General features: G+C 52.3%; 1 protein-coding gene across 1 annotated transcript in view; it reads right to left on the reverse strand.

Moving 5' to 3' along the window:
- Nucleotides 1-26,883, reverse strand: part of Wnk2 (WNK lysine deficient protein kinase 2) — a 106,164-nt gene that overhangs the window by 37,762 nt on the left and 41,519 nt on the right. The window contains 8 exon segments of the mRNA XM_032885292.1: nt 1,035-1,574; nt 2,699-2,890; nt 3,279-3,434; nt 6,496-6,695; nt 9,759-10,050; nt 17,218-17,437; nt 18,623-18,711; nt 21,738-21,895. Coding sequence (XP_032741183.1) covers nt 1,035-1,574; nt 2,699-2,890; nt 3,279-3,434; nt 6,496-6,695; nt 9,759-10,050; nt 17,218-17,437; nt 18,623-18,711; nt 21,738-21,895 — 1,847 coding nt within the window.

Genomic DNA, 26,883 nt, shown 5'->3' on the forward strand with positions numbered 1-26,883 from the left:
GACGCCAGGGCAGTTGAACGTCATCCTCCACCCGGCGGCTCAGAATCCTTAGACCCCCTTACTGCTGCTCTCTGCTTTGCTTCTCTTCAGATGGGAATGCACATTCTGCCTGGCTTTGGGGTCTGGGAAGGATTAACTAGGGTACATACAAGTCCCACAGAGGGGGCACTTCAGGCCAACAGGACTGCCAGCACTGGCCTGAGGCTGAGGGAATGCTCAGTCACAAAGCAGAGGTCGGGAGGGAGTGTGGAACACACCAGCCTTTCTGATGCTCCCAGTTCCCAAGGAGGCAGCAGATACTTCAGGCCAGCTCAGGCCTCTGTCTCCAACATTCTCTTCATAAGGAAGGCTAACCAGGGCCAAAGACGGCTTAGAGTTAAGAGCACTTGCTGCTCTTACAGAAGACCTGAGTTCAATTCCCTAGCACTCACAACTACCATTAATTCCAGTTCCAGGGAATCCGACACCCTGTGCCAACCACAGACGGGTACAGATAGTATATTGCACACAGGTAGGCAAAGCATTCACAAGGGTAAAATTAAATACATCCTAAAAACGAGAGCGAGCGAGAGCGAGAGCGAGAGAGCGAGAGAAAGAGAGAGAGCGAGAGAGCGAGAGAAAGAGAGAGAGAGAGAGCGAGAGAGCGAGAGAAAGAGAGAGAGCGAGAGAGCGAGAGAGCGAGAGAAAGAGAGAGAGAGAGAGCGAGAGAGCGAGAGGAGAGAGAGCAGAGAAAAGGAGAGAGAGAGAGAAGGAAGAGAGAGAGAGGCGAGAGAGAGCAAGAGAAAGAGAGAAGAAAAAAAAGAGAAGAGAAAGAGAGAAAGAGAGAGAGAGAGAGAGAGAGAGAGAGCGAGAAAAGAGAGAGAGAGAGGTTAGCCACAGGGCAGAACTGCCTCCCTGCCTGGTCCTCTGTGCCTCTGAGTCTAGGTCGTAACAGGAGCCATGGCCTTGTGACGGGAACAGCTCAAGCGCGTCTTGAACCTGGCCCCAAGGATCTCGAGGCACCGAGTGGTAAGTCCACTCCCGCAGTGGATTACCTGGGTCCCTGAGGCAGCAGATGGAGCAGCCTGCTCAGGTAGATGAACGACACTGGGCTGGACAGGCTGAGGAGGCACAGACGAGGCCAGCTGTGGAGGGGTGGCCCGTAAGCTCTGCACTGTGTGGTGGGGTGAGGGAGGGACGTCTCCAGGAACCATTTGTGGGAAGGCTGCTGGGTACACAGGCTGGGCTGGGATCTGGGCTGGGATCTGGGCCACTGCTGGATGGATGGACAGTGCGGCCACACCCTGCGGGGCCACGGCCAACAGGGGGATAGCAGCTGGTGCGTTTGGCACGATGGTCTGACAGGGCACAGCCAGGGGTGCCCCAGGGGGGTGAGGCAGCTTGACGGCCTGCAGAGGCAGGGCCGGGGATGTGGGCAGGGGCGTTGTGAGGCTTGGCAAGATCACAGCAGGTGAGAAATACTGAGGTGGCGGCACAGGGGCCACGTTTGCAGCCGGCAGGTCAGCGAGGGTCTGAGGGAGGCCGTCGAGTCCTGCTAAGGGAGTGATGGGGGGAACCACAGGCATTTGAGGCATCTGGAAAAAAAGTATAGCCTCGCGTTAGTCAAGCTGCCATCCGGGGGCTCGGACCACAGCATCTGTGGGGAGTGATCAGTCTCCCAAACCGGTGCTGCTGGTGAAGTAGTTCCTAGTTAGGTCGCTCGCCATAAGGCATTACAAACACACTCAAGCAGAGCAGGAGACCACCAGCATGGAGGAGTCGGTGTGTCCAGATCTCCAATGGGCTGGCTGGTGGCTCTGAGGGAGTCAGGCTTGTTCTCATGTGGAATCAGAGAACTTCAGAGCCCTTTCGTTTGGAAAGACCGAGACCATCAAAGCTACCAGGCTGGCCCAGTCACCAAGTTTCTCATCAGCCTGAAGTCTCATCCTGTGAACTCCACGGAAGCCAGCCCCTTGGAGGGTTCTCAGCATAACCTTCTTTGATAGGTGAGGCAATTCAACTCCCTGTGGCATTTGGCTTTTCAACAGCATACAGTCCAGAACTGTTTGCTCTCTCCGTATCAGGTGGTGCCTGACCTGGAGGGTTAAACACGTTGGCCTCCACAGCCACTCCCCTAAGTAGTGCTTCGTCTGCTTGCTCACAAGTATCGTGTTAACTACACCTCTGTGCAATGATGAGGGCACACGAAACAAATCCGCTGTGCTGCAAAGTGACAAGCAGCTAAATGACACCCGCAATGACAAACGCGCCTCTAAGGAGCCAGTCTCAGCTGGCTTCTCGGAGCCCTGCAGGACAATCATCCAAAGCAAGCGGACAGCTTCTATGCTCACCCAGTCGCTACAGAGAGAGCCTCGTCCTTGGCTTGGACCAGCCCTTTCCCATCCTGGTTAGTAACCCAGTAATAATGTGATGACAGCTGCCTCACTCACTCCTTGAGGGACCCCCCATCTACATCACTCACAGCCAGAGGGATCTCAGCCTGGGAGAGAGGTAAACCAGACAAAAGAGGCTGTGCCCTGGTCCCTGCCCTGATCTGTTAGTCACAGGGGTCCTAAGCATGAGATATACAATGCACAAGGTACGATACCATGCTGCTCTATCTATCTCCCTAGCCAAAGCTCCTGGTAACACGCATGGACAGACCCAGCCCATGGTGCGGAACCTCACCCCAGGGGAGCAGGCCGTGGGCCAGAGGTACCTGCGGAGGGACTTGAGCAAGAGGTTGTAGAGGTGGCTGTGGCATCTGGAGAGGCTTCAGCTGAGCAGGGGCCACTACCTGGGAGGTTGGAGCCAGGTACGGAGGCAAATGAGAGGGCACTGGCTGGACAGTGCCCATGGGCTGTGGGGCCAGGACCTGCGGCAGGGTAGGTGGCTGGGCCATTGGAAGAGGCTGGAGGAAGAGAAGGAAGCCTTGCGTTCAGACACAGAAGAAATCCAGTGCCCCTTGCACATGCTCGCACATGCTCGCACATGCTCACCTACACAGACGCTCCCCACATGATGCACACTCAGATTCACACGCACTGGGTCACATATACACACCCGCATAATCTCAAGTCTGTTATGTTTTCACACACAACACACACACACATACACACACACACTCACAACATGTGCCCACATACAGTTCACACAAACACACACAGATCCCCACACTCCTGCTAATCTGGAACTGGCTCCTAGAAAACATTACGGGTGAACAGTCTTCCATCAGCAGGCCTTGCATTAAACTACAGACTTTCCCTATTTAAGGAGATAAAATGAAGTGGAGAACTTACCTGCTGGACTGGGGGTGCTGGCTGGCTTGGGCCCGTGGGCACAGGGGTGCTGGGTGGTGGCAGCACAGGGGTGAAGCTCATGGAAGGCTCTGGAAAATGCTGCTGGAGGAGTGGAGGGCGGGCAGGGGGTGGCACAGGGCCCACTGATAGGCCAGGCTGCAGAGGATGCGGAGGCTACATTCAGCGGCTACTCTTGGCCCTTCTTTCCCCTGTGCCCACCCCCTCCCCACCAGGAACATTGTTCTGAGGAAGGCAACTCAGCGGAAGCCAGGTGTGGTGGCCCTGCAACACCATCGACAACACTGAAAGGCCACATGTGGCCACAGCTCCCAGTCAGGGATGTTCTAGAACGTAAGCCCCCTGGAGCATTACTCAACTGTGTAAAAAGATCACCAGCACCGTAGACAGACTCTTTAGGATACAGGCTGTGGCCAGCTTATTACAGACACGATTCAGACAAAGAGGACGAGTCCCTATAGATAGTTCATGTTGTGGAGAGATATGAACACGCAGCCTGCGGCTACTGGGAAGGTACCAGCACACAAATGGGAGCAGAGCTAGCACAGTGAAGCCCTTGGTAAGGAAAGGGCCTCAGACTTAGCCACTAGGGGACAGAAACAGAGTCGTACACAGGGAGGACACCAGTGCACGGAGCCAGCAAAAGGACAGGAAAGCAGCCCGAGGATGCTGAGGCTGACAGTTGCTGCTATTTTGTCAATATTTTGCAGGGTTCTTTGTTTTTGTTTGATATTTAAAAAAATTCATGGGCCTGGTGTTTGGCCTGCGTGTCTATGTCTGTGTGTCACGTGCATGCCTGGTAACCTGAGGAGGCCAGAAGCAGACATCAGACCCCATGGCACTAGAGTTACAGACAGTTATAAGCCACCATGTGAGTGCTGGGAATCACACCAGGCCCTCTGCGGTCCTCTATTACTATGTTTGACTCTAAGTATCTTCACTCTGCAGAGAGAGAGGATACGTAGCACTCATGAGAAAACCTTTCTCCATGGTTTACAACAGGGAGGGTGCTGGCGGAGGAAGGGCTGTGGGGGAGCACCTCTGAACACGAGTTCAGGGTTCAGAGGATGGATTGATGTCCACCACCCTCCAGCAGACTTCTCTGGGACATAGCTGGGTGGCAGAGGAGTAGGGATCTCCAAAACATCCCCTGGCTTCTCCTTTCCTGGTGCTCTAGGTAAGAATGTGGGGGAGTAGGTGTATTTGGGATCAAGCCTCAACGTGGGATTTACCTAAAACCATGGACAGGTGAGCTGGCCCCAACTCGACCAGGCCAGGACACATTGGGCTCCTGTATGTGTCTCAGAAGCGAAGGCAGGGCCTGGTGATCCTCTACCTCTGGTGATCCTCCATTTCATCCTCTCCCTCCCACTCCTCCTCTTTCCTGCGCGTTTCCCCCACTGAATCCCAGAGACGCATCACCACGGCAGCCTTCTTCGGGAAATACGGAGAGGTCAGGATGTACTGTCCACAGCACAGCCATCTTTCCTGCCTAAGTTACCTTTATGTCGGGAGGCAGGGAAAGAGGGCAAAGTGCTCTGGCCCCAAATCTACAGCTCTAGTCTCTGCCCAGTCACCTGATTTACATGTAGAGGGTGACACTGACTGAATCAATAAAGACCCATAGGACAGAAGGGGCCCGGTGAGGACCAGGGCGCACAGTACATTCCACGGCCCAAGGCAGCCCTAACCGTGATTGGAAGGATGAGAGAGGCAGGCAGGACATTTTGGCTCCGCCCCAGCTAGGCAACCTTGAAAGAACAAGCCTCTGGAGTGGCAAGTCCTTTTCTATGAGGTCTTCCGGCCATTTAAAACCAAACCTCATTTCATTTTGTTAAATGAATAAAATTGCCAATGCGTGCATCGCAGCAAATCCCGGGGCTCAGGGAAGCAGAGGCAGACACAATCCAGTGTCGACCGCTTTTTCCAAAAGGCTTGCAGGGCCTTTTCTAACTGCTCGACTCTATGTGGACACGGAGGAGAGAACCTGTGTGCTCAGAGGACAAAGGCCACACAGCAGAGTTCAGCCAGTGCCAAGAAGCTACCACAGAAGCCCAAGACTGTGACAACAGAGGCTACCAACATGGTGCAGCCCACCCTTGGTCCTAAACCTTCCTCTGAGAACTCAGCTGCGCTAAGGAGTGTGAAACAAGCATTTTCTTCAATGTTTAGAGAAAAGGCAGAAATCACAGGGCTTGCCGTGCAGGCACAAGGACTTGCGCTTGAATCCAGAGCACACCTGTACTCTCGGTGGTGGGAGGCAAGGGGCAGGGAGCATCCTGGAGGCCTGCTGGCCAGCCAGGGAGCTCCAAATTCAGTGAGAGACCCAGTCTGGAAAAACATAAGGTACAGACTCTTGACACGGGTCTCTTGTCTCCATGTGTACATGCAAGGGTGTGTGCACCTGCACACACCACATACACAAACACAGAATAACATAGGCTCTGCCTGACCCCTCCCTCATGATCCACTTCCCAGATCAAGCACTGCCTATCAGGAGTTTTCGCAGCCTCTCTTGCCTTCTACAAATACTGAAAATGCCCCCCTGCTCCAACCCCGTTTTCACCCCCCTGACTTATTACAGCTGCCACTACCTGCGGGAGATATGCCAGGGAGTCTTGGATATTCCCTAGCAGGCTGGGCAGTGGTAAAAGTCCCGAGCTCCAGCTGCTGGTGGTGCAGACCTTTGATCCCAGCCCTTGGGAGGGAGAGACAGGTGGATCTGGTCTACTGAGTGAGTTCCAGGACAGCTAGGGCTACACAGGGAAACCCTGTCTCAAAAAGCCAAAATAATAATAAAATAATAATAATAATAATAATAATAATAATAATAATAATAATAATAATACTTCAAAGCTTCATTATCACAATGGATACAGTCCTGTGATCACTGGGATAGACTAGAAAGAATCCCAATGTGCCAGCATCATGCACCTGAGTGGCATGGGTGATAACCTAGGATAAGGCTGGTTGGTTCTATCATAGTTCCCTAACAATACCCTAAAGTCTGTTCCCAGACACTCCACATTGTCTATCCAGGAGTCCTTCATATCTAAGGCTCCTCAGCCTACATAGTTCTACAGCTCCCAGCAAAGATGGCCCTCAAGATCCCCAAGGAGACGTGGCTGGGAACTGACCATGCTTAGCACAGCCCAGACAAGAGGCCAAGAGAAAAGAGCAGGGGTGGTTCTCAACTTACCACAGCGGCTGGCTGCTGGAAGGCCCCTAGTTTAGGCAGGCTGTGGGTCAAGCCGGGCCCCTCACTCACAGGGGGGCTGCATACGCACGAGGCTGGGGTTGGAGCTGTGTCCACAAGGGAGCTGAGCACCATGCTATGCTGGCTGCTCTGGGAGTCCGAGTACACGGTAGAGCCCTGGCCACTGTCGAAGGTGCTGTCCGCTGGGGAGGACAAAAGCAGGACTTAGTGTGGACACCTCCAAATGCCGCATCCCTGATACTGCAGGCGAGTATAGTGGCTTGTTCCTAAATTTCTTCTGCAAGACCATCTGGGTTGTTTTCAGGAAGACTGTTTAAACTGTTAGACCTGCTACCCAGCAGCGGGGGGAGTCACACCTGTGATCCCAACACGGTCTAATGCCAGGAGAGGCCAGGTTGGCTAGCCCCATCATTCCTGCCCACTCTGGTTTGCAAGTGTCGAGGCTGCCCTGCTCTGACGGTACTTGGCAAGGCAGCCTGCCCACATGGTCAGCCAGTGAATGAAAACCGGAAACCCATCTGAAACAGCACTTTGAGGTTACGGCTTACAGCTTCCAAAAGCCACAGGCTTTAAAGCTCGCCACCAAAACACCAAGCTATTTTCACAGGGGGCTGTGCTTCAGAGTGAGTACTCTGTCCACGGATAACACAAGCCAAGTGTGGGAAAGTCCTGCTGGTTCTACACTAACAATCTTTCCAAAGAGTGATCTTAACCTAAGAAGACAAGGAATGCTGAGGTTTAATTGGGCAAAACCAATTACACAGGCAGCTCTGGTTTTAAATGAGCCAACGGTTCATTAGAGCGACCACTTCTACCTACATGGTTGGGGAGGGAGGGGAGAGGGAGAAAACACAGGGGAAGAGGAAGGTGGGGAAGAAGAAGGAGGTCCTCCCACTAACAAGACTCAAGAGGCACAGCTCCAGACGTGTGTGACACTTGAAATAGTGCAAGTAACTTGTATAGATTACATGTTTAATTACAATTTCACTTGGTTTACCCCCCTACACCCACCCACACATTAGTTGTGTTGTCTTGGTCCTCAACATGTGACAGCAGAAGCCACCTGCTCTGGTCAGTTGGGACTGCTGGGGAAGAATCGTGAAAGTTGATGTGGTGTGGCATCGCCCAACACGAATGAGTGCTCTGTGATCCTGTGTGGGCAATGTGTGATCTGGAGTCCTTACCGGCCACTGTAGAACTCTCACAGCTGGTGAGAAAATGAAGACAAAAGGCAGAGCAGCGTGCAGAAGGGCATTTGAAGATGCTGCTCATTGCTGAATATATTTATATATATTTATATTTATATTTATATATGTGGCTTTTAGAGACAGGGTTTCTCTGTATAGCCCTGGCTGTCCTGGAACTCACTTTGCAGGCCAGGCTGTCCTCGAACTCAGAGATCTGACTGCCTCTGCCTTCTGAGTGCTGGGATTAATAGCAGGCACCACCACCACCAGCCAGTGAGTATATTCATGTATACATCTCCACATATACAGTCCCATGTGTGGAGGTGCATGCATGTGTGAATGTGTGTATACGTATGTCCATGTGAGTACAGGAGTAAGTATGACATACGATATATGTGTGGGTCTTTACGTCCATGGATTCTCTCATATAAGGGTATGCACAATGGGTATGCACCTGTACATATATGCTGTGTGTGTGTGTGTGTGTGTGTGTGTGTGTCCACATGTGGATGGGCACATATAGACCATTCTGGAAGAACAGTTAAAAGATGTGGCAACATCTGCAGCCTCTGGGAGGACAAGTGATTTTCCTGAACACCCTTAGGGGTTTAAAATTCTGAAAAATATGACTGTATCATCTATTTTAAAGAAAATACAGTAAGCGAGCGGAATCCCTTTGAAAAGTCACACACATGGCCTCAGTGCTGAGCCCCCTCTGTGTCCCGAGCCACCTTGGAAGGGCGGTCTGTTGGCAGAGAATTCCTACGCTTGACATGAACTGATCGCCTACCCTCCATCTCTGTGGGATACTTCCACATTGGGTCGCCATGACCTTCAGCATCTGACCACAATTGGGACATTGTTTTTAGGTCTCAAGCTGGATCTCTCCGAAGTACAGCGCACAGAGCTCGGCGTGGGGTGAAACAAACCGTGGGCAAAGGACTTCAAAGTGAGGGCCGTTCATTTGCATGTAAGTAAGTCTTCTTGGACGGCTCTGTTTGAGTCGGGAACGAAGGGGGCTGCATATTAAATAAACAGGGCCTCAGTCTTTCCACATGAACAGCCTCAAATATTGGTCTGGGCAGGTCACTGGGCCCTGCTGATCGGTTCCAGGCTGGTTCTCAGAGTGGGCAAAGCCATGTCTCCTGCCTCAGCTCATTGCTGAAGTTTCAGACATGGAAGGCGAAAAGGACACTGGCTGCCTATCCTGAAACTTACTGGAGCCTCTCAGGATGGCCTCTGGTGAAGCCTGCATCCAATCCACCCCGAGAGAAACAACCCTTTGAAAGTGGACAAACGCTCTCAGAGGTTTCTACTGAGAACAGAGGCAGAGATGGACAATCCTGGTGATAAACACTCCAAGCCAAGCAGCCACCACTTGGTCCCCTGCACAGTCGCTCCCCACCCCACCCCCACCCCCAGAGACTGGGCAATGGTACTCCCCTTGGCCTTTGTATGCCTCCATGAGGCCAGGACTGCTCCTCTAAGAGAGAATAAAGAACCCGCTACCAGTCCACAGAGCCACAGGCGAAAATGGCTCCCTCAGACCCTACAAGGTCAAGAACGTGAGTTGGGAAGCCGGACTCCAGCGCTCCTTAACCCTCTGATCACAAGTCAATGGGTGAATGCAGGGGGAGCACAATCCTTTTCCTGAAACAATCATCCACACCCCGAAGGGTAGAGGGTGGGAATGAGCCTGGACTGGCTAAGGAATCGGGACACGTGTCCTAGCACCTGGGGGCCATCTGCTAGCCCTATAACCCCAGGACACACTCTCTTAAAAGATCACCATGTGCCCTGGCACAAGGTGGCTGGCAGGAAGTGAACCTGGAACAGGAGACCAAAGCCTAGACAAAGCTTCAGGGAACCACTTACAGCTGAAAGCCAACAACCCAGCCACCTGAGGACAGGCAGGAGCTCCCTGGGGACCTGCCTTTCTCACAGAGTGCTATAATAAAAGGTGAGGACTCTGTTTTGCTTTGCCCTAAAACTGGTTATGCTGGTAGGGATGGGAGAAAGAACACAGCTACCCACGGTGACCCCATGCCATATACTCACAGGCTAAGGAGGTAACGCTAGCTGGCAAGGTAGGGGGCAGGAGATGCTGGTCCGCCTCAGGCTCCTCAGGTTCTGGCTGTCCAGGCTGCCCGCTCTGTGCGTGGTAGGTCACCTGGACCTGCAGGGGTGCTGGCAGACCCCTGGCCTTGTCAGGGCTGCCCGTGTCCTTTGGCTCCTGAGACTGCAGTGCAGGCCAGATCCTCTCACGACGCCACTGAATGAGTGCTACCCGGTCCCGGATGGACTTGGCCACAATCTTCACATCACTCTCATGGAAAAATCCGGAATCAATCTGCGAAGGCAGACACATGGTCAAGTGTCTTGGGGATCAACCATCCTGCATGCATCCCGTACACAGTCAGACACACCCTACTGCTTACGATCACCCCTGCCCTAGCCCTCAGGTCTGTCTCCTTAGCCACCTCAGGATCTTCGACACTCTTGGACGTTTACGGGCTCCGGTTTGTGGGATGGCAGGTCACGTCCAGCAGGTAGTCAACGATCCTGTAAACCCGACCATCCGGGAAGGAGGAGGCCCATTCGGTCATTGTAAAGCAGTACGGGGAACACTTGGGCCTGACAAGATCCTAAGCTCCCTTTATCAGCAGAGCGTTTCAGGACCTCCAGGGAAACACAGAGAGCTCACTGGGAATGTCTGTGGCAAAGCCACTCCCTGAGACAGACCCCCTACTATGGTCGAACTGCAGAAGCTGACTAGGACTCACAAAAAGCTGGGATTAAATCCCTTTCCCTCATGAAGACTACGGCTCTAAGAAAACTGAGCAGGGATGCTGGAGAAATAGCTTAGTGGTTAGGAAAGCTAGAGATCTATCACCAGCACCCATGACAGGTGGCTCACAACCACCAGTTAGTAATTCTAGCTCCAGGGGATCCGACACCCTCTTCTGGACTCTGTGAGCACTGCACAACTGTGTCTATTACCACGACCACTACCCCACCCCCCAATACACATAATCTAAAAATTAATCTTTTTTTAAAAAGAAAGAAATAATAGATATTAAAAAGAAGAAGGCCAGGTTTCACTGTTCATCCCTAGCTGGCATGAACTCACTATGTAGACCAGGCTGGTCTTGGCTGTGGAATGGACCCTGGAACCACAGAGTCCCTGACTATTAGTAAAATAGCCATGAACCCAGAGGCGCACGGATGGCCTTGTATGTGAGTGGGCAGCTAACTTGTCTCCATGCTGTGTCTGACCTAAGGGTCCTGAAACAAGGTCCACAGTAGGTCACAGGAAACCAGAGCTGCCACTGCTCGAGGGCTCAGGGCCGGGCAGGAGAAGAAGGAAGAAAAGCCAGAATGGCCTGGACACACTCAGGGAAGGACAGGGACGTGCAGAATGACATGGGAGCTGGTACTGGGGCAAATCCAGGACCATCAGAACACCAGAATGAGCGGCAACACGGTGATGCCTTAAATCCCGGCATGCAGTCTGCATAAGCAGTTTGCAGACCACACGTGAGGACAAGAGGGGCAGGGTACCCCATGGAATCAGGTTGGGAGGTATGAGGGGTCCCCTCAGCCTTCTATTTCTTCCTTCCCATGACTGTCTCTGTGCATCTGAGTCTCCCCTTATCACTCCCGCCGACACGCACCCCGTTTCTCTCAGGCATTACTGTGCTGGGTGAGATCACATCATGAGCTATTCTCCACAGAGACTCAGGTCCTCTGCCACATGGTCCGCCAGCCCTGACTGACTGTACCTCATGAGAGGCTGTAAGCCACCCCTTTCCCCCAAGTTGAAGCCTGCCTGCACAGGCAGGAGCATCTGAGCGCTATGGTCGGGGTAATCTGCTGTGAAAATATGCACATCTACATAGAACTGTGCTGTGTTGTCTCAGAGCAAGTAGTCGACACAATGGGATGGACAGAAACAGCACCCCAGGCAGGCCACGGTGACAAAGTGGCCCCTTCTGTGAGAGTCCTGAGAATGCATTGCCTACCCCAAAGGGGCATCTGAGCTCTTCCCAAGTGTCAGGCCACAGAAGAGAGAGGACTGAAATGCCTGGAGTCCTGTGATAGTGGCCTAGTGCTTGGACACCAAGAACCCAAGGGTCCTGAGGAACGGCGGTGGCATACTGATGGCATTTTTGATTCTGGTGCATAGGAAATAACAGACAGGAATGTACTCAGGGTGAAGGGTGCTAGGCAGCAAGCAGCTCACACTCCAATAGGATGTGGTGGGGGTAGGAGCTGCTCTCTGTAACACCGTCCAACTGCCCAGGGGGGTTGCCCAGATCATTTCAAAGCAGTTTATTATGAGAGACAACTCTGCTTGTCGGAGAGATCCCCCACAGAAATCTCCCAGGTGAAGGCCTCGCTGACTGCCAGAGCATAAGCTGGGCGTGTGGCCAAGGAGAGCGTCAGGCGAGGGGGGGCCAGAGGACACAGAATTTTCTGTGGGATCTGCCTACTGGCACATGGGGGCCTGGGGTTCAGCCACCACCTTGGTGGGGAAACGTCCCACCAGCAGGACATTCCTCACCCCAGGAGAAGACCAGAGAAGGGTCTTTTTCTGTCCTTACAACCTGGAGCGGGCTCTTTCCAGAGAAAGAAGGACCAGGACTGACCCAAGTCAGTTGTTGCCTAGAATGAGTGGCCCCAGGCAGGTGTAGTAACTATCACTAATCCTGGGAGAGTCTACAAAGGTGGCCCGAGCACGAAGCACATGGTCAGGGACGTCCTTCAGGTCTCAGGTGACCTCCGTCCACATTAAAGACAGTTGGCTATTTCTGCCATTTGCAGGATGCTTGTCCTAAGGCTCCATGACTCTCCTGGGCAAGGCCTACCCAACCATCTTGCACACACACTATGGTTATTTCCACTTTCTGTAACGCTTACACACACACACACACACGCACGCACGCACGCACGCACGCACACACACTATGGTTATTTCCACTTTCTATAATGCTTCAGCCATCCCCAGGATGGGCCTAACTTCCTGCAGCGCAGGACCATACAGAACCTGCCTTACTTAACCTCACTCCGCCATACTGACCTGCATCTGCCCCCTACAATCCAACTTCATCCTCATCCCCTTCTAGGTGGGTCCAGAGGTTCTCATCTGGATTCTAGGGTGTCTGTGGCACCTCACATTTCTGTAGCCTCAGGAGTCTAGGGTCTTGCCAGAGAGTGACTCCTACTATAGCCTAGGCCCAGGGAAGGGCTGATGACCTAGAAAGTATGACTGGGAGGTCTCTAATATACAAGATGTAGAAGAGCAAAGACAGAACCTTGACAGGCCTCCTGGGACCCAGAGCCCATTCTGAGGCTCTGTCAGAGAATGGCAGAGCTATGAGATGTGTGTGGCTGCTCACAAAACAGAGCCCTCACAGGGAGAAGGGGGGTGGTGGCTTTCAATTTGCCATGTGTGGTAACTGGGCTTGGCAGAGTGGGAATACACATTGGTGGTATTATTATTGTTATTGTTTGGATTTTTGAGACAGGGTTTCTCTGTGTAGCCCCAGCTGTTTTGGAACCTGCTCTGTAGACCAGGCTAGCTTTGAACTCAGAGATTCTCCTACCTCTGCCTCCTAAGTGCTGGGATTAAAGGTGTGTGTGTGTACCACTATCATCTGATACTTATTATTATTCTTTAAGAAGACACAAGTCATATCCTTTCTACACGAATGACCCTTTTATGGACGATAGGCCTCATAATGGAAAGAAAGTGCAGTTCGAGGCAAAAGAGAGGTAAGAGGAGAAGGTGGGAAGGAAGAGGAGAGATTCAGGGGAGGGTGCTGGGCCCAGGACTTCCCTAGAACTGACTCAGGGACATAGCCTGGGAGTTCAGCCAAATAGCAGGGACCAGCTGAGGTGACTCACCTACGATGGCCCTACCCTGCAGGAAGCCCTGTCCTTCTCTTCCCTATGACAAGCAGAGGTAGGGTAGAGCCTTGGGTGTCAAATACTTAAGAAGCAGTTAAGCAACATCCAGGAAGGGTGCGAAGGGTGTGCTTAGGTTTAGGACACCGAGTCTTTCAGGGAACTGAAATCAAACCGGGCAGCTGAGGTCTGGATGAAGCCAGACACTCAATCTCCCTGTCAGGGATACTGAGCCTCACCCTGAAAGCAGCACTCAGGATGCAAGCACTCACGCTGGGCCCAACATCCCCTTACCACATCTTACCCATCCTGTAGCCACTGATCCCGAGGCTGGGCTCCCACATCCCTCATGCCCTACCTGGCCCGGTGCAGAGCAGGCTGAATCACTTCTGTAGTGCAGCCCTGGCCTCATTTATGAAGGCGAGTGTGGCGGTTGGAATAGGTATGGATCCCAGAGACTCACGTGTTGAATTGCCCAGAGGGAGTGGCACTATTAGGAGATGTGGCCTTATTGGAGCAGGTATGACCTTGCTGGAGGAAGTGTGTCGCTGTGAGGGTGGGCTTTGAGGTCTCCTGTGATCAAGCTATTCCGAGTATGGGACACAATCCCCTTTTGTTGCCTTCGGATCAGGATGTAGAACTCTCAGCTCCTTCTCCGGCACTATGGCTGCCTGGATGCTGCCATGTTCCCACCATTATGATGATGGACTAAAGCTCTGAACTGTTAAGTCAGCCTCAAGTAAACATTTTCCTTTATAAGAGTTGCCCTGGCCATGGTGTCTCTTCATAGCAATAAAACCCTAAGACGGCAAGAATGTTATATTACACCAAGAGATTCTGCCATCTTAAAACCACAATGGCCAACCATAATCCCCATTCTTACCCTCTGGAAGCTCCAACACACGCCTTATGAGCCCGGTACAGTGAGGCTTCCCCAGGACTCATCCAACTGAGATCAGGAGACTCTCCCTCCTCCCAAGAGTCCTCCTTCCCACTTCTGGGATTTCCCCAGACCCCGTACCAATGACCAGCACAGTGTCCACAGCACGCTCTCAGGAAGTGGTTGACACTGAACTTCAGCAGCTACACCACTGTCTACCTCACACAATGTTTACTGTTTGTAATAAAAAAGTATGGAGACACAGCTGTTAACATCAGCGAACAGCAGTGTGTGCTGGCAACCAGCCGAATGCATACACAGTCGCTCTTGATGACTGAATTGGAAAAGCACACCGTGTACCACATACAGTCATGGCTTCCATTGTGAGCCATGGGGGCCCTCCTAGAAGCACGGAGCTAAAGAGCCCCCAGGGGATGTGTTCAGAGCAGAAGCTCTTCTGGCTGAGATGGGATTGGAAGCAAGCTTTGTGAAAGTGGGTCAGCCTGGTCACCTGGCCACTTTGTGGGTCTTGGGATGATGATACAGCAGCCCCCAGAGAAGCCAGCCTAGACTCTCGCCCAGCAACAGCATGTCACATCCATCCTCAGCCTTATTGTGTCACACACAACTGCTGCACAGGGAAGACAGCCCTGGGGAGCACACTGGCAGCCCGTGAATGTTTCTTCCCCCCCAGGAAGCTGGAAGTGAGGCCCTGCACTCAGTTGTACTTCAGAAGGCCATGGAGAGAGGGTTCGCCAAGATCACTCTATCCTGTAGCTCGGGCATCAGGACCACTCAGCAATCTTACCCTAGCGGGACCTAAGGCCACCGAGTATTTCCTTTCTACCTCAGCTCCCTAGGAGTTGTAGATGCTGAGGCCGTGCTGCCAGGGGGCTCCTCCCTTTTGGCACTGACCTCTGCGAAAATTTACCCTCGCCCACCATGTGCTGTGGGACTCATGTTGTAGACATGGCTTGGTCTTAAGAGGGAACCAACACAAGGCTCATGGAACCCCTCTCCTCGGCTATGAGGACTCGCACAGGCCAAGGCATCACTACCCAGCTCTACAGGGACAAGTCCACTTCTGTCTGAAGAACCAAGGAACACACCATGCCATGCACTTGGGACTTATATTTTCAACAAATGTGCTCTGTTCAGTGAAAAGCTCATTGAGGAATTGGGTATAGTGGTTGTAGGCCTACTACCCAAGCTTCTTGGGAAGTTGAGGCAAAAGGATCAAAACCCTAGGCTTCTCTAGGATACAGGGTGAGTTCAAGGCCAGCCTAGACAACTTAGTGAGAAGGGTCTCAAAATAAAATGTCAAAAGACAGGGCTGCGGATGTAGTAGAATACTTGCCTAGAATGTCTAAGGCCCCAGGTTCAATCCCTAGCACTGGTGGTGGTGGTGGGGGCAGTAAAATTAGAGAGAGGACTGAGATACACTTTAGTGGCAGAGTGGCTCTGGGCTTAGTCCCCAGTACCACCAGAAAAAAAAAAAACAAAAAACAAAACAAAGAAAACAGTTTATTTTAAAATAAATTTGAAAGGACAACACTTGTGTGACAACCGTGGGTCAGGCTGCCACCTCAGATGAGGTGTCTGCTGTCTTCCCTCCAGATATTAGCAGCGTCCTGACTTCAATTTGCCACCCTCTTCACTGCAACATGGAGGGCCTTTCTGAACTCCTGTCCCCTGTGGTATGGGGACAGACACAGATACATACACACAGACACACAGAGAGACACACACACAGACACACACACACACACACACACACACACACACACACACACACACACACACACACACACACACACACCCCTTCCCTCAGACCCTGAGTAGCATGTCAGTAGAACAAGTTTGTAATGAAAATGCCCATGTTGTTCAAGAGTCACTCACCTCCGATGGCACTGAACCCTTGAAATATGGCCAGTGAGACTAAGTTTTACACTTAATTAAAATTTAAACTTATTAAATTTTAGTAGGCACTTGTGGGTCACCTCTACTAATTTTGATGGTGTTGGCCTAGAAAACTGAGTAGAATAATCCAGTAGGGCATCCAGGCTCTAGAAATTCCTATGCCGTGGCTATTCTCTTAGATGCTAGGATCTTACAGTGGTGCTGCAGGGCCTGGACCGGCACATAGGCCTGGGCCACTCCTTGCTGTGGAAGGGTTGTTCTGCTCCTTCTCCTACCCTGTTACCCCAGTGGGCTCAGTGTCTCCTCCTGAGGCCCAATCTGACATCTCAAGCAGGAAAGGGTCACCCTGCTACCACAGACAGGAAGTGGGGCACACCTGTGCTCGTCCATAACCTTTCAAGATGGTGAAGTACCAGAGTCCAAAACAACATGAGAGATGTCCAAAGAAGGAGAGGCGCCTCTCATGTTCAAAGCCGCAGCCCTGCGGCGAGACTGGCACGAGTTTGGTTAAGGCAAGCAAGGCCCTTCCCTCTCCCCACTTTCCCACTGGATTCCTTCCCTAATGTGCCCCGATGATGCTTGTCTCCCAGGTCCTGTGCAAGCTCAATCCTTCACCCTCACGCCACCATATACACTGAACCCCACAGGAGAGACCTCCTCCCTCGTTACTGCCCCTGAGCCTCCCGCGCCCCTACCATCCCTCTGGGGGGGGGCAAGTCCCCTTCTGGAAAAGCAATCGATTTGTGATTTCTTTTTTTATTAACCCAAACTCTCCGCTGGGTAGTCTGGGCCCCTTTTTGTGTACGTTACCATTTCTTGGGCCACCTCGTCGGGGGTCTCCTTCTCCAGGTCAAAGGTAAACTCTATCGCTCCATTGTCTTTGGGCTTGCCCTTCAGCTTCTTGGGGTCTTCTACCCAAAGCCGCAGGGCTATGGTAGACTTCCTGCCATGGTCCTCCTCTGCAAGTTCCACCCGGACGCCCGTGTCTTCCGCGAAGAAGGCGTGGCTCAGCAGGTCCTTAATCTCGTACCTGGAGGGAGAGTGGCTCCCAGGCAGGGCTCAAGGGACAAGGGGGTTCCAGACCCATCTACAGGCACAGCTTCAGGTCACCGCCCAGCACACTGTGCAGGTTATGCTAGGAAGTTCTCGCCCTTCGTTTCCGGTTGGCAGGCTCTGCCCGCAAGGGTAGGACACAGATGCGCACACTAGCATTCCCTAACTCCCGGGAGACGCTGAGAGATTATAACCTGAAACGCGCTCATTGCACTGTGCTCTAAGACAGCTTCCTACCCCAACTACAAAGAGAAATTACACTCTGTACCAGGCCACCGGCTCGGCAAGGAGAAATAGACTCCGCTGAGGTAGACGTGAGTCTTCCTTCAATCCTTATAAGGGACTTCTGGCTCGGGGAGGATGAGAGGAAATAGAACCCAGGATTCCTGGACCTCACTGCAGCAGTGAGGTTAGTAGAGAACATCTCTTGGGAAGAAGGGGTGTAGAAGAATGAAGGTGGGCAGATAGGAAGATAAACCTTTGCTAGACCTATGGATCTGGAGCCATAACCCAGCCATAGGAGGCTCTGCCCAGGGGCCAGGTCATCTAGCAGCTAGGTGTTGCTATACGATCACTTCCAGGTACCCAAACACAGGTCCCTAACCTGTGTCTGGTATGCTCTCTAGTGAAAATGCAACCCAGCATCCTTTGCCCTAAGCCTGGCTTCCTCTGGACATCATGCTGATGGCAAAGAAGGCCGCCCATCCCTCTCTACTTCTGAGAATGTCATGGGGATGGCTGGGTGTTTGTTTTATGGGCTGTAAGCTACAAGCTACCCCTAGTTCCTGGTTGTCCAGCTTGGACATCCAGTTCTGTTTTTGAAGAGGAACTGGCTTTATAGAGCCACTGAGGGATCCAGAGGTGAAAACTATGGGCTAAGATGTGACCGGAACGAGTACACTCCTACGGTGTACAGCCTGCTATTCAAGGAGGGACAGAGAAAAGGCCTGCGTTCCCAGCACTTCAGACTGGATTAGGGGGGCCTGTCTCTGGAGCCAGGGAAGGGTGTGGGCCCTACGCTGCTCACAGCAACTCACAAGCCTGGTGTCACGTAGCCTGAGCCCGTCTGCCTGACCTGGGAAGGCTGCATGGAGAATGCCACCCTAAATGCCAGCTGGACCAACATCAGCTGGAGAACACCAGAGCACAGCCTGCGGCTCACCTCTCCTCTTTGTTCTTGCAGATGCACTCCCCGATGATCTCCTTGATCTCAGGATCATGCACCTTCTCAAAGCTGGCCGGCTTGATGCCCTGAGGAGAACAGAACAAAGTTACCTGGCACCACCCAGAGCTGGAGGCACTGTGGACACCCTGGTGTATCCCACGGCTCAGCTCGCTACCCAGGGTGATTCCTAGCCTGAGGCCTGGGACCCATCGGAGCCTGGGCCTCACTGAGGTGAGGGCAGGGGCTGTGTTCTGGGGAATTCTGGGAAGGAAAGAGTGATAAAGATCCCAAAAGTCTGCAGTCTCCTCCAGCCTTTGCTTAAAACCAGGATGAGCACCGAGACAGCACTACCGATCTGGGCAAAGAATCAAGGAGCTGTAGGCTGAGGCACGGCTATAGCCTACACAGAGCAGGGAGGCTGCGACAGTGAAGCATGTGCCGCTCAAACAGAAACTACTAGAAACGCTAGGAGGCGAGAAGACAGGGCTTCTCACTGGGCAGAAAGGCTAGGCAACAGAAATGAGAGCACGCTGGAAGCTAGAGGCAAGGGGGCAGGGGTAAGACTCATCGCAGCTGTGAAGGAGTCACCAAACTTCTGGTGATGAGCAGAAATTATAGATACAAAGAACCAACCAACCAGAAATGGAAACCTCGCAGGTCACACATGCGGACGGAAAGACAGAAGCTGCTGGGCATAGAGCAGAGAGACAAACGGAGGCACAGCTCTCTGTCCCCTTGTCCTCCAAATTTGTGACATTAAGGAGGTGCAGGCTGGCACATAACACACATATTAATTAGGCCACCAGAACAACAGGACGGTGAGCTCTAAAGGAGAATAAGACAGACTTAGACTGAAACGATGGCTCGGGCAGTCGAAAGATCACTGCAAACACGAGGGCCCATAAACCTGGTGCCCGGCACTCACTTCACTGCCAGGTTTGATGCCATGCGCTTGGAACCCCAGCACTGGGAAAGGCAGAGTCAGGCGGGTCCCAGGACACACTGGCCAGACAGTCTCGACAAAATGACTTCTACAGCTCTAGGTTCAGTAAAAGACCTTTCCTCCTAAGTAACGTGGAGACTCGACTGAGGAAGGCACCTTGGTAACTTGTGGGCCCCACACATGGCCTGCACAGGGAGGAAGCCTCCGTTCTCTAAGCTCTTCCCTTCAGCACGGGGTCAGTAGCCAATGTTCCTCTCGCTCAGGGAGGACACAGAGGACATGGTGGGACTATATAAAACAGCCCCAGCCTTGAACTCAGGCCAAGGCCCTCCGCCATGTTGTAATGAAGACACCAACATACAGCACAGCCTCCCCCTGTGCCGTAGACTCGGATGCTTCAGATCCACAGTGAGCATCCACAAAGCCGTTCCTCAGCTTGGCTGCAGATCCTGCAGGCAGAGACCCCAGGGTCTCTCATACAAGCTGCCCCTCGTCCTGGTGAAGATCCTCAGCCCACGGTGGATTCCACACTTCCCACAGAGGCAGGCCTTTCCACCCACACCCGGGCTTCTTCCCTCTACCATCCCTTCCCGGGGGGAGTTGAGAGCACTGTCTGTGGTCACTGCTACTGGCCACGGGCCAGGAAGAGACTTGGGAGGGGGAGGGAACACCCCACCAGCCACTCAAAGCCAACAGATCTCTCTCAGATCAGAGGGAGGAGCTGGCAGAGTTTAATCTGCTCTGTTGCATGGGGGTTGGGGGGAGGAAGTAATTAATTAAAAAAATAAAAGACGTGAAGGCTTAAACCCTCCTGTGCTCCGTCCTTCAGCAAGTTTCAGACTTCAAAAGCCTTGCCCTTTAAAAAGGGATTTTTTGTTTGTTTGTTTGTTTGTTTGTTTGTTTGTCTTTTGTTCTTGTTTGTGTGTTTTAAAGGAAAAGGCCAAGAGGGAAGAAAGGGCAGAAGGACACCTGCTGAACCTGGCTGCTGCATCCCCACTTGGGAGAGACAAGAGGGAAGAATCTCAGAGGGGTCAGCACCATGCCGTCCACTAGCCAGAATGAGGGGTGCATCCAGTTCTTCTGCCTAAGATGCCCTTCCTTCCTATTCCCAGCTCAGAGGACAAACGGACACCTACAGTGTACAGAACAAGCTTGAAGCCCACGGATGCTCTTCCACACCCCACAGCAATACCACCAAGTTCTCTCAGGCCTTTAACACCCTGCTTGGCAGATAGCCCCTGCCTCCCTGGAGTAACTTTATACCAATGTGGCCTTCTGGGCAAGGCCACCAACCGAGGGCTCTTGCCAGTCACCACCTATCTATACTGCACACAGGAGGGGCTCAAGGCAACTACGTGACATAGTTCAGATCTAACATCAGAAGGAGTTCTATACCGTCTGCTAGAGGGCTCAGCTGGGTGGGTGGGCCCAGAGTGGAGGCTACATGGTCGTCTGGGCCAGGCCTACTTGCATACAGACCAAGCAGCACAGGGTCCCACTGGGCTGCCCAGGATGAGCAGGTCACAGGAAGGACGATGGAGATCACAATAACCAAGGTCAGGGAACACCCTGAGGGCCTCTCCAGGAGAGCAAAGATGACATGACACGAGAACCAGCCCAGAAGAGCCTTGGCCCAGCTGCTCCACCTCAGATGCTGTGTTTGTTCCACCAGCATAGGGGCCACCACAGAGAGAGGGGGCACAGCCCAATCTGTTTGCACAGCTGAAGGCTTCGGATCAACTCAAAAATCACAGCGACAGCTAAACAAGGACCGAGGTTCCCAGGCTGCGCGGTGCTGACAGCCGCCCAGAGAGGTGCTTGGCTAAGATGATGGTTTAGCAAAAAGGAAAACAGACTGTGATTCTAAAATAAAGAAGACAGGCCTTCCTGACAGCCAGCCTAGGTGCACTTCCTGGAGGGAGGCCCCAGCAGAGTTATAGTCTCTGGAGCCTTAGTTTTTCTTCTTCCTGGGTCTCCCGGCTCCATGCAGGTGACAGCCTCTGGGCTCACCAGTACGCACTGCACTGTTACTTTTGCTAGACTCCTTACCCAGGCAAGCCTTGGGGTCCCCAAGGGAAGGTGCCCATGCTCACTCCTTTTCTTACACAGCTGCCCACAGGACTAACCAAAGCTGCTGTCCTTACTAACAAGGTGGCTGAGTGGACTCACACAGGTGACCTTGCGATAGATCTGGGCGGCGTTCTGGCACTCCGAATAGGGATACTCTGAGGTGGCCATCTCCAGCATGCACATCCCGAAAGCGTAGACATCAACCGACTCGTCGTAATGCTCCTCGTACATTTCGGGTGCCATGAACTCGGGGGTACCTACACCAGGAGCAGCAGACACAGTTATTACTGATCATGGCTCCTTGGCCCCATAGATGCTCCCAGCCTCCTCTGTATGTGCCCCATCATACACATGGGACAACAGTAGAGTCAACAGATTTCCAGGGTTTAAGCAGGTGTGCTCTACAGACTAAGTGTCCAAAGCTCACCTTAGGGCTCCAGGGATAGCCATCGGGGTTCAGGGATAGCCAATGGGGTTCAGGGATAGCCATCGGGGTTCAGGGATAGCCTTCAGGGTTCAGGGATAGCCATCGGGGTACAGGGATAGCCATCAGAGTTCAGGGATAGCCATCAGGGTTCAGGGATAGTCATCAGGGTCCAGAGCCATTCCAAGCCACAGGAATGGAAAACAGAGCTTCTGAGGACCATATCCATTTTCTGAGCATACCCTGGCTTGTGTGTGGATATTGTGCCCCTCACAAACAGCCCAGCATCAGCCAGCTGTCTCAAGTCTCCCCAGAGATGACAAAACCATCAGTTACCCCAAAGCTGCCTCTGCCTGCAAAAACTCAGGAAGACCCTCAGTGTCCCCAGAGAGGGCAAAGACTAGGTCTTCCAGGTATAACTAACAATGAATGTGACATGTGGCTGTCATTCTGGGAGGGGAGAAGGATGAGCAACGGCGTTCACCTGAAACACCCCACAGAGATGCTGCTCCCAAGACATCAAGCACACACAAAAAGTGAAATGATGCTTGCCCCGGCTGGCTGATATGTACACGAACATGTATGCACATGTGTGTGGAAGACCTCACAGTGTGTCACTCCTCCAGTACCGTCTCCCACAACTCCTTTTCTCCTTTTCCTTTTGAGTCAGGCTCTCTCACTCTCCTGAAGCTGAGTAGCTTAGGCTAGGTAGCCAGTGGACCCAGAGATAAGACAGTAACCTAGCTTTTCCCTCAGAAATCCAAATCAGCCACTAGTCTGGCTAGCCTGCTTGCTCTGGGGATCCTGTCTCTGTCTCGTAACCAATAGGATTAGAGGCTGGTTGCCACTCCACTGGCTGTCACTGTCAGGTAGGGACCTGGACAGCTTAGGAACCCTCAAGCTTAGGTGGCAAATGTTTTAACCTCTAAGCCATCTCTCCAGCCCTGTGTTTGTATCTCTTGACCGTTATTTTGGTTTAATATGCGCTATGAGACTGGCCAAAAACTGACAAAATATAAAAACATAAGCATGGGCTTGTGTAAAAGACACAGAACTATAGAAAAAGACACAGAACTATAGAAAAAGCCCATCAGAAATGACAGAGACCAAGAGGAGACCTCGTGCGGAGAACTTTCATCCTTTTGTGCCCTCGAAATTCTTTGGTGCTATTACTAGTGATGTTCAGCATGTTTACGTTTCTTCCCATCCCTTGTCATAGAATAGTGGCTATCTAAAGCCACAATATGCATGACAGAAGTGCCCCAGGCATGGGTAAGCCTACAAGTGGATCTGGTCCTTCCCACCCCTTCATATATCCTTGGGACCCCAGGGTATCCTGTGGATTACATGGGCCCAAAGCACAAGATCACTCAGGAGGGTCACCATGGTGACAGCTGGAACACAGTGATCAGGTCAGCTGACTTGGCCGGAAACCCCAAGTTGCAGGAAGGAAAGGCTCCCTCCCCAGGGCTACCTCTACTGCCCATAATGCCACCCTGTGAGGCCTCTGCCAGGGACTGTGTGGGACAATTTGTCCTGTGATAACAAGGAGAAACCACAAAGCCCTTTCCTGCTAGAGGGGCCAACAAAGGGACTAGAGGGGCGTGACCTGGGCAGGCCCTAGAGAGGACTGTGACAGAAGCCAGGCTCCCACAACTAGGCCAGCTATAACTTAGCACATGCAGGAACCCCCCACTCTGAAAGCAGAGACTCCATTCACTGGCTGTCCACATGATATTAGGGTCAACAGGCAGCGGCGTTCCTGGGCCTGGACTCTTTTGGGGACCTGCATGAACTGAGGACCCTTCTCTGCAAGAAGACGGCCTGACTCCGGGAGACGGGTTAGAGGCTGGAAGTAGCTTTGATCCAGGATAGGAGACCCTAATACTCCCTGAACATATGTGTACTTGACTCATTTTTCCCTTCTCATCTCATTAAACCTGAATTTTAGAAATAACATGTGCATGCGCTCATAGGCACATCTGCCAGGCATCCCCAGGTCTCTGCAGATGAGCCTGTGTGAGAGGAAAAGTGGCAGTCCCCGCCCCCACCCCAGGCCCAACTGTTTTACCCGGTGCTTAGGGAACTTTCCTCACACACCAGTGCTCTCCAAGCTCCTCTTGCCAGAGTCAGGCAAGACTTCTGTGGCTCTAGCTCCTGGCCACCTTCTCCTCTCTAACAGAGGAGTAACTTTAACAAGACATCTCTATCCTCTAAGGAACAGGAGAATGTGTGCTGAAGCCTGGAGCCCGGCAGTAGTGGCGTAGGTAGGAACCCCCTCCAGCTTAACACTATACCCATCCTACAGCCCTGAGTCTGTGTGTCCTGAAGCCCCGAGTCTGTGTGTCCTGAGTCTGTTTGAAGACAAACGGTTTCCTTCACGGAACCCAAAAACTTTATATATATATATTTAACTCCCTTTATGCTCTTGACTGTTGTTATAACAAGAACACATTTACAATTGGCCCTTGCCCATATCCTCACTGAGTGGCAGAATTCATCTCCCCGTGTTCTAGGTGGCCCCTACACTGCCTGGAACTCCTAAGCGCTTACCTGTTGCACCCCCATGGTGCCTGACAGCCTGGGCCCCCGCCTTCTCTCCACCTGGCATGCCCACTCACCAGGACTGACTGTAGCCCTTTCTAGAATACCTATCTTCAGTTCACCTTGGCCTCTTTCCCATTTCACTCCTCAAGGGCAAACTTACAAATCCTGCTTGGACACTGCCCAGAGCTCAGGGCCTGGGTGTGCTCCCCACAGAGCCACCAGGAAGGAACACACAGGCCTTCATCCTGCTCTACTATTTCACAGATCAGGAAAGCAGGGCCTCGGTCACGCCCTCATGCCTACCACCTCCAAGAGGGCCTCTTGGTTGGGTCAGACCTCAGCAGCCCCAGGGTTCTGCCTTGGACACAGCACAAGCCCTACTCCACCTACTTCATTCTCAGGCCCAGCAAAGGGGCCACCGGGATCTCCAGCCCCACCAAAGCATCCAGAACACACAGTGAGGATGTGAGGCCCATGCAGCCTGCTATAGGTATGCTAAGGTTAGAGGTATGCATGTAGCCATGTGTGGCTTTAAATATATATGTATTTAAAAACTGTAACATATGACATTGTACTTAGCCTAGTGATCTGAGTACTAACATTTATTCTCTTCTACTAACAGGCCCAAGAAGAAGCTCTGTTTGCAGGGCCTGGGGATAACTGGGTAACAGGCCTTGAGGAGTCCCCATTAGGCCTCAGCCTCCCCAAATGCTGGCACTGGCTGGGAACAGGACTTTCCAGTCAGTGCCCATGGAATCCCCTAAGTGTCACCCCTAATCCTGCTCCCCCCCCAAACCAGAAGCATCCAAGCATACTCCTGAGCCTAACCTAACTCTCTAGGTATCAACAAGCAGAATCCAGGGTGACAAGGGACACCCCACAGAGCTGGGCACTCGTAATGGTTCAGTGCCTTCCCAGGCCTGCCAGAAATACCATCCCAACGTGTTCTTATCATCCAAGCCAGCAACTCTAAGCCTTGTTCCCAGAAAGGCGAAGAGCTCACTGGCTGTGGGACACAGGGCCTCAGCTTCCTTAAGTGGGATCAATCCAGCTCTGAACATTTATCTCTGAGGCAGGTGACTGTGAGGAGCTCTCCAATCACAGGTCAGAGCCCAAGGTCGGCCACCAGAAGTCACATCCAAGGAAAAACAAAATCTGGCTAGACACTCCCCAGCCCTCAGAGTCAGGGTGCAGTAACCACACGGCCCTGAATCCCCACCCATTTCTCTTCTTTTTTAAAAGATTTTATTTTATATGATGAGGGTGTGTGTGTGTGTGTGTGTGTGTGTGTGCATGATATATATGCATGCATGGTGTATGTATGTGTACACACACACGAAAGTCAGATGATGCCTGGTGTCCAGTTCTGTTGCTCTCCCTTAGGGTCTCTCACTGCACCTGGAGCTGGACTGGAGGCCAGAAAGTCCCAAACCTCCTCTGGCCTCCCTGCAGGGCTAGGGCTACAGACATATGTGCAACCACATCTGGTTTAAAAATGCATAAGTGTCAGGGTGCTGACAGAAGCCAGATCCTCTGGAGCTGTAGTTAAAGATAGTTGGTGTATGCTGGAAATTAAACTTGGGTTCTCTAGAAGAGCATTACATACGCTAGTGAAGAGCTCAGCCATCTCTCCAACCCCACTGCCTGGTTTCTAAATGTACTCTCAGGGATTTGAACTCAGGTCCTTATGGTTATGCTGCAAGTGCTCTTCCTAGTTGAGCTTTCGTCCTAGCTTAGTTCTACCTATTTCCACAGACAGGAATCTGAGACTTGGGTCAGTCCCAGCTCCCCACCGTGCTACTCTATTGGGATAAAGAGACCAGAGGTCTAAGCTCCAAAGGGCCACTGTCCAGACAGACAGCTACGCTAAATACTATATTCCAAAGACACTACTGAAAATACAGCAGTTCCCCAAGATTGCCACACTGGCCAATTTCTTTCCCCAAACAATTCATAAGGACTTGAAGCAAACCTTACTCCTTGTCCTATTCGTGTGACAGCCTTGATGGAGGGGCACACCTGACTTCAAGACAGTGAAGAGCCCAAAACAGTTGTTACTGAAGTTCGTCTAATGTCCTTTCCAAAGCCCACAAGATCCTCCCCAGCATCTGCTAGACACTTAGTCCTATGCTAGTCATTTCAAGGTTGGGCATAGAACATGATCCAGACTCCCTTTATCCTTACATAGAACTGCAGGCTAATATCCCAGGACCCAGAGTACCATCCCCCAAAAGTTGACCAGGGAGGTCCCTCAGAGGAGGAGAGGCCTGAGGA

The sequence above is a fragment of the Rattus rattus genome, chromosome 14 (assembly GCF_011064425.1).
Source record: "Rattus rattus isolate New Zealand chromosome 14, Rrattus_CSIRO_v1, whole genome shotgun sequence".
NCBI classification, from domain to species: domain Eukaryota; kingdom Metazoa; phylum Chordata; class Mammalia; order Rodentia; family Muridae; genus Rattus; species Rattus rattus.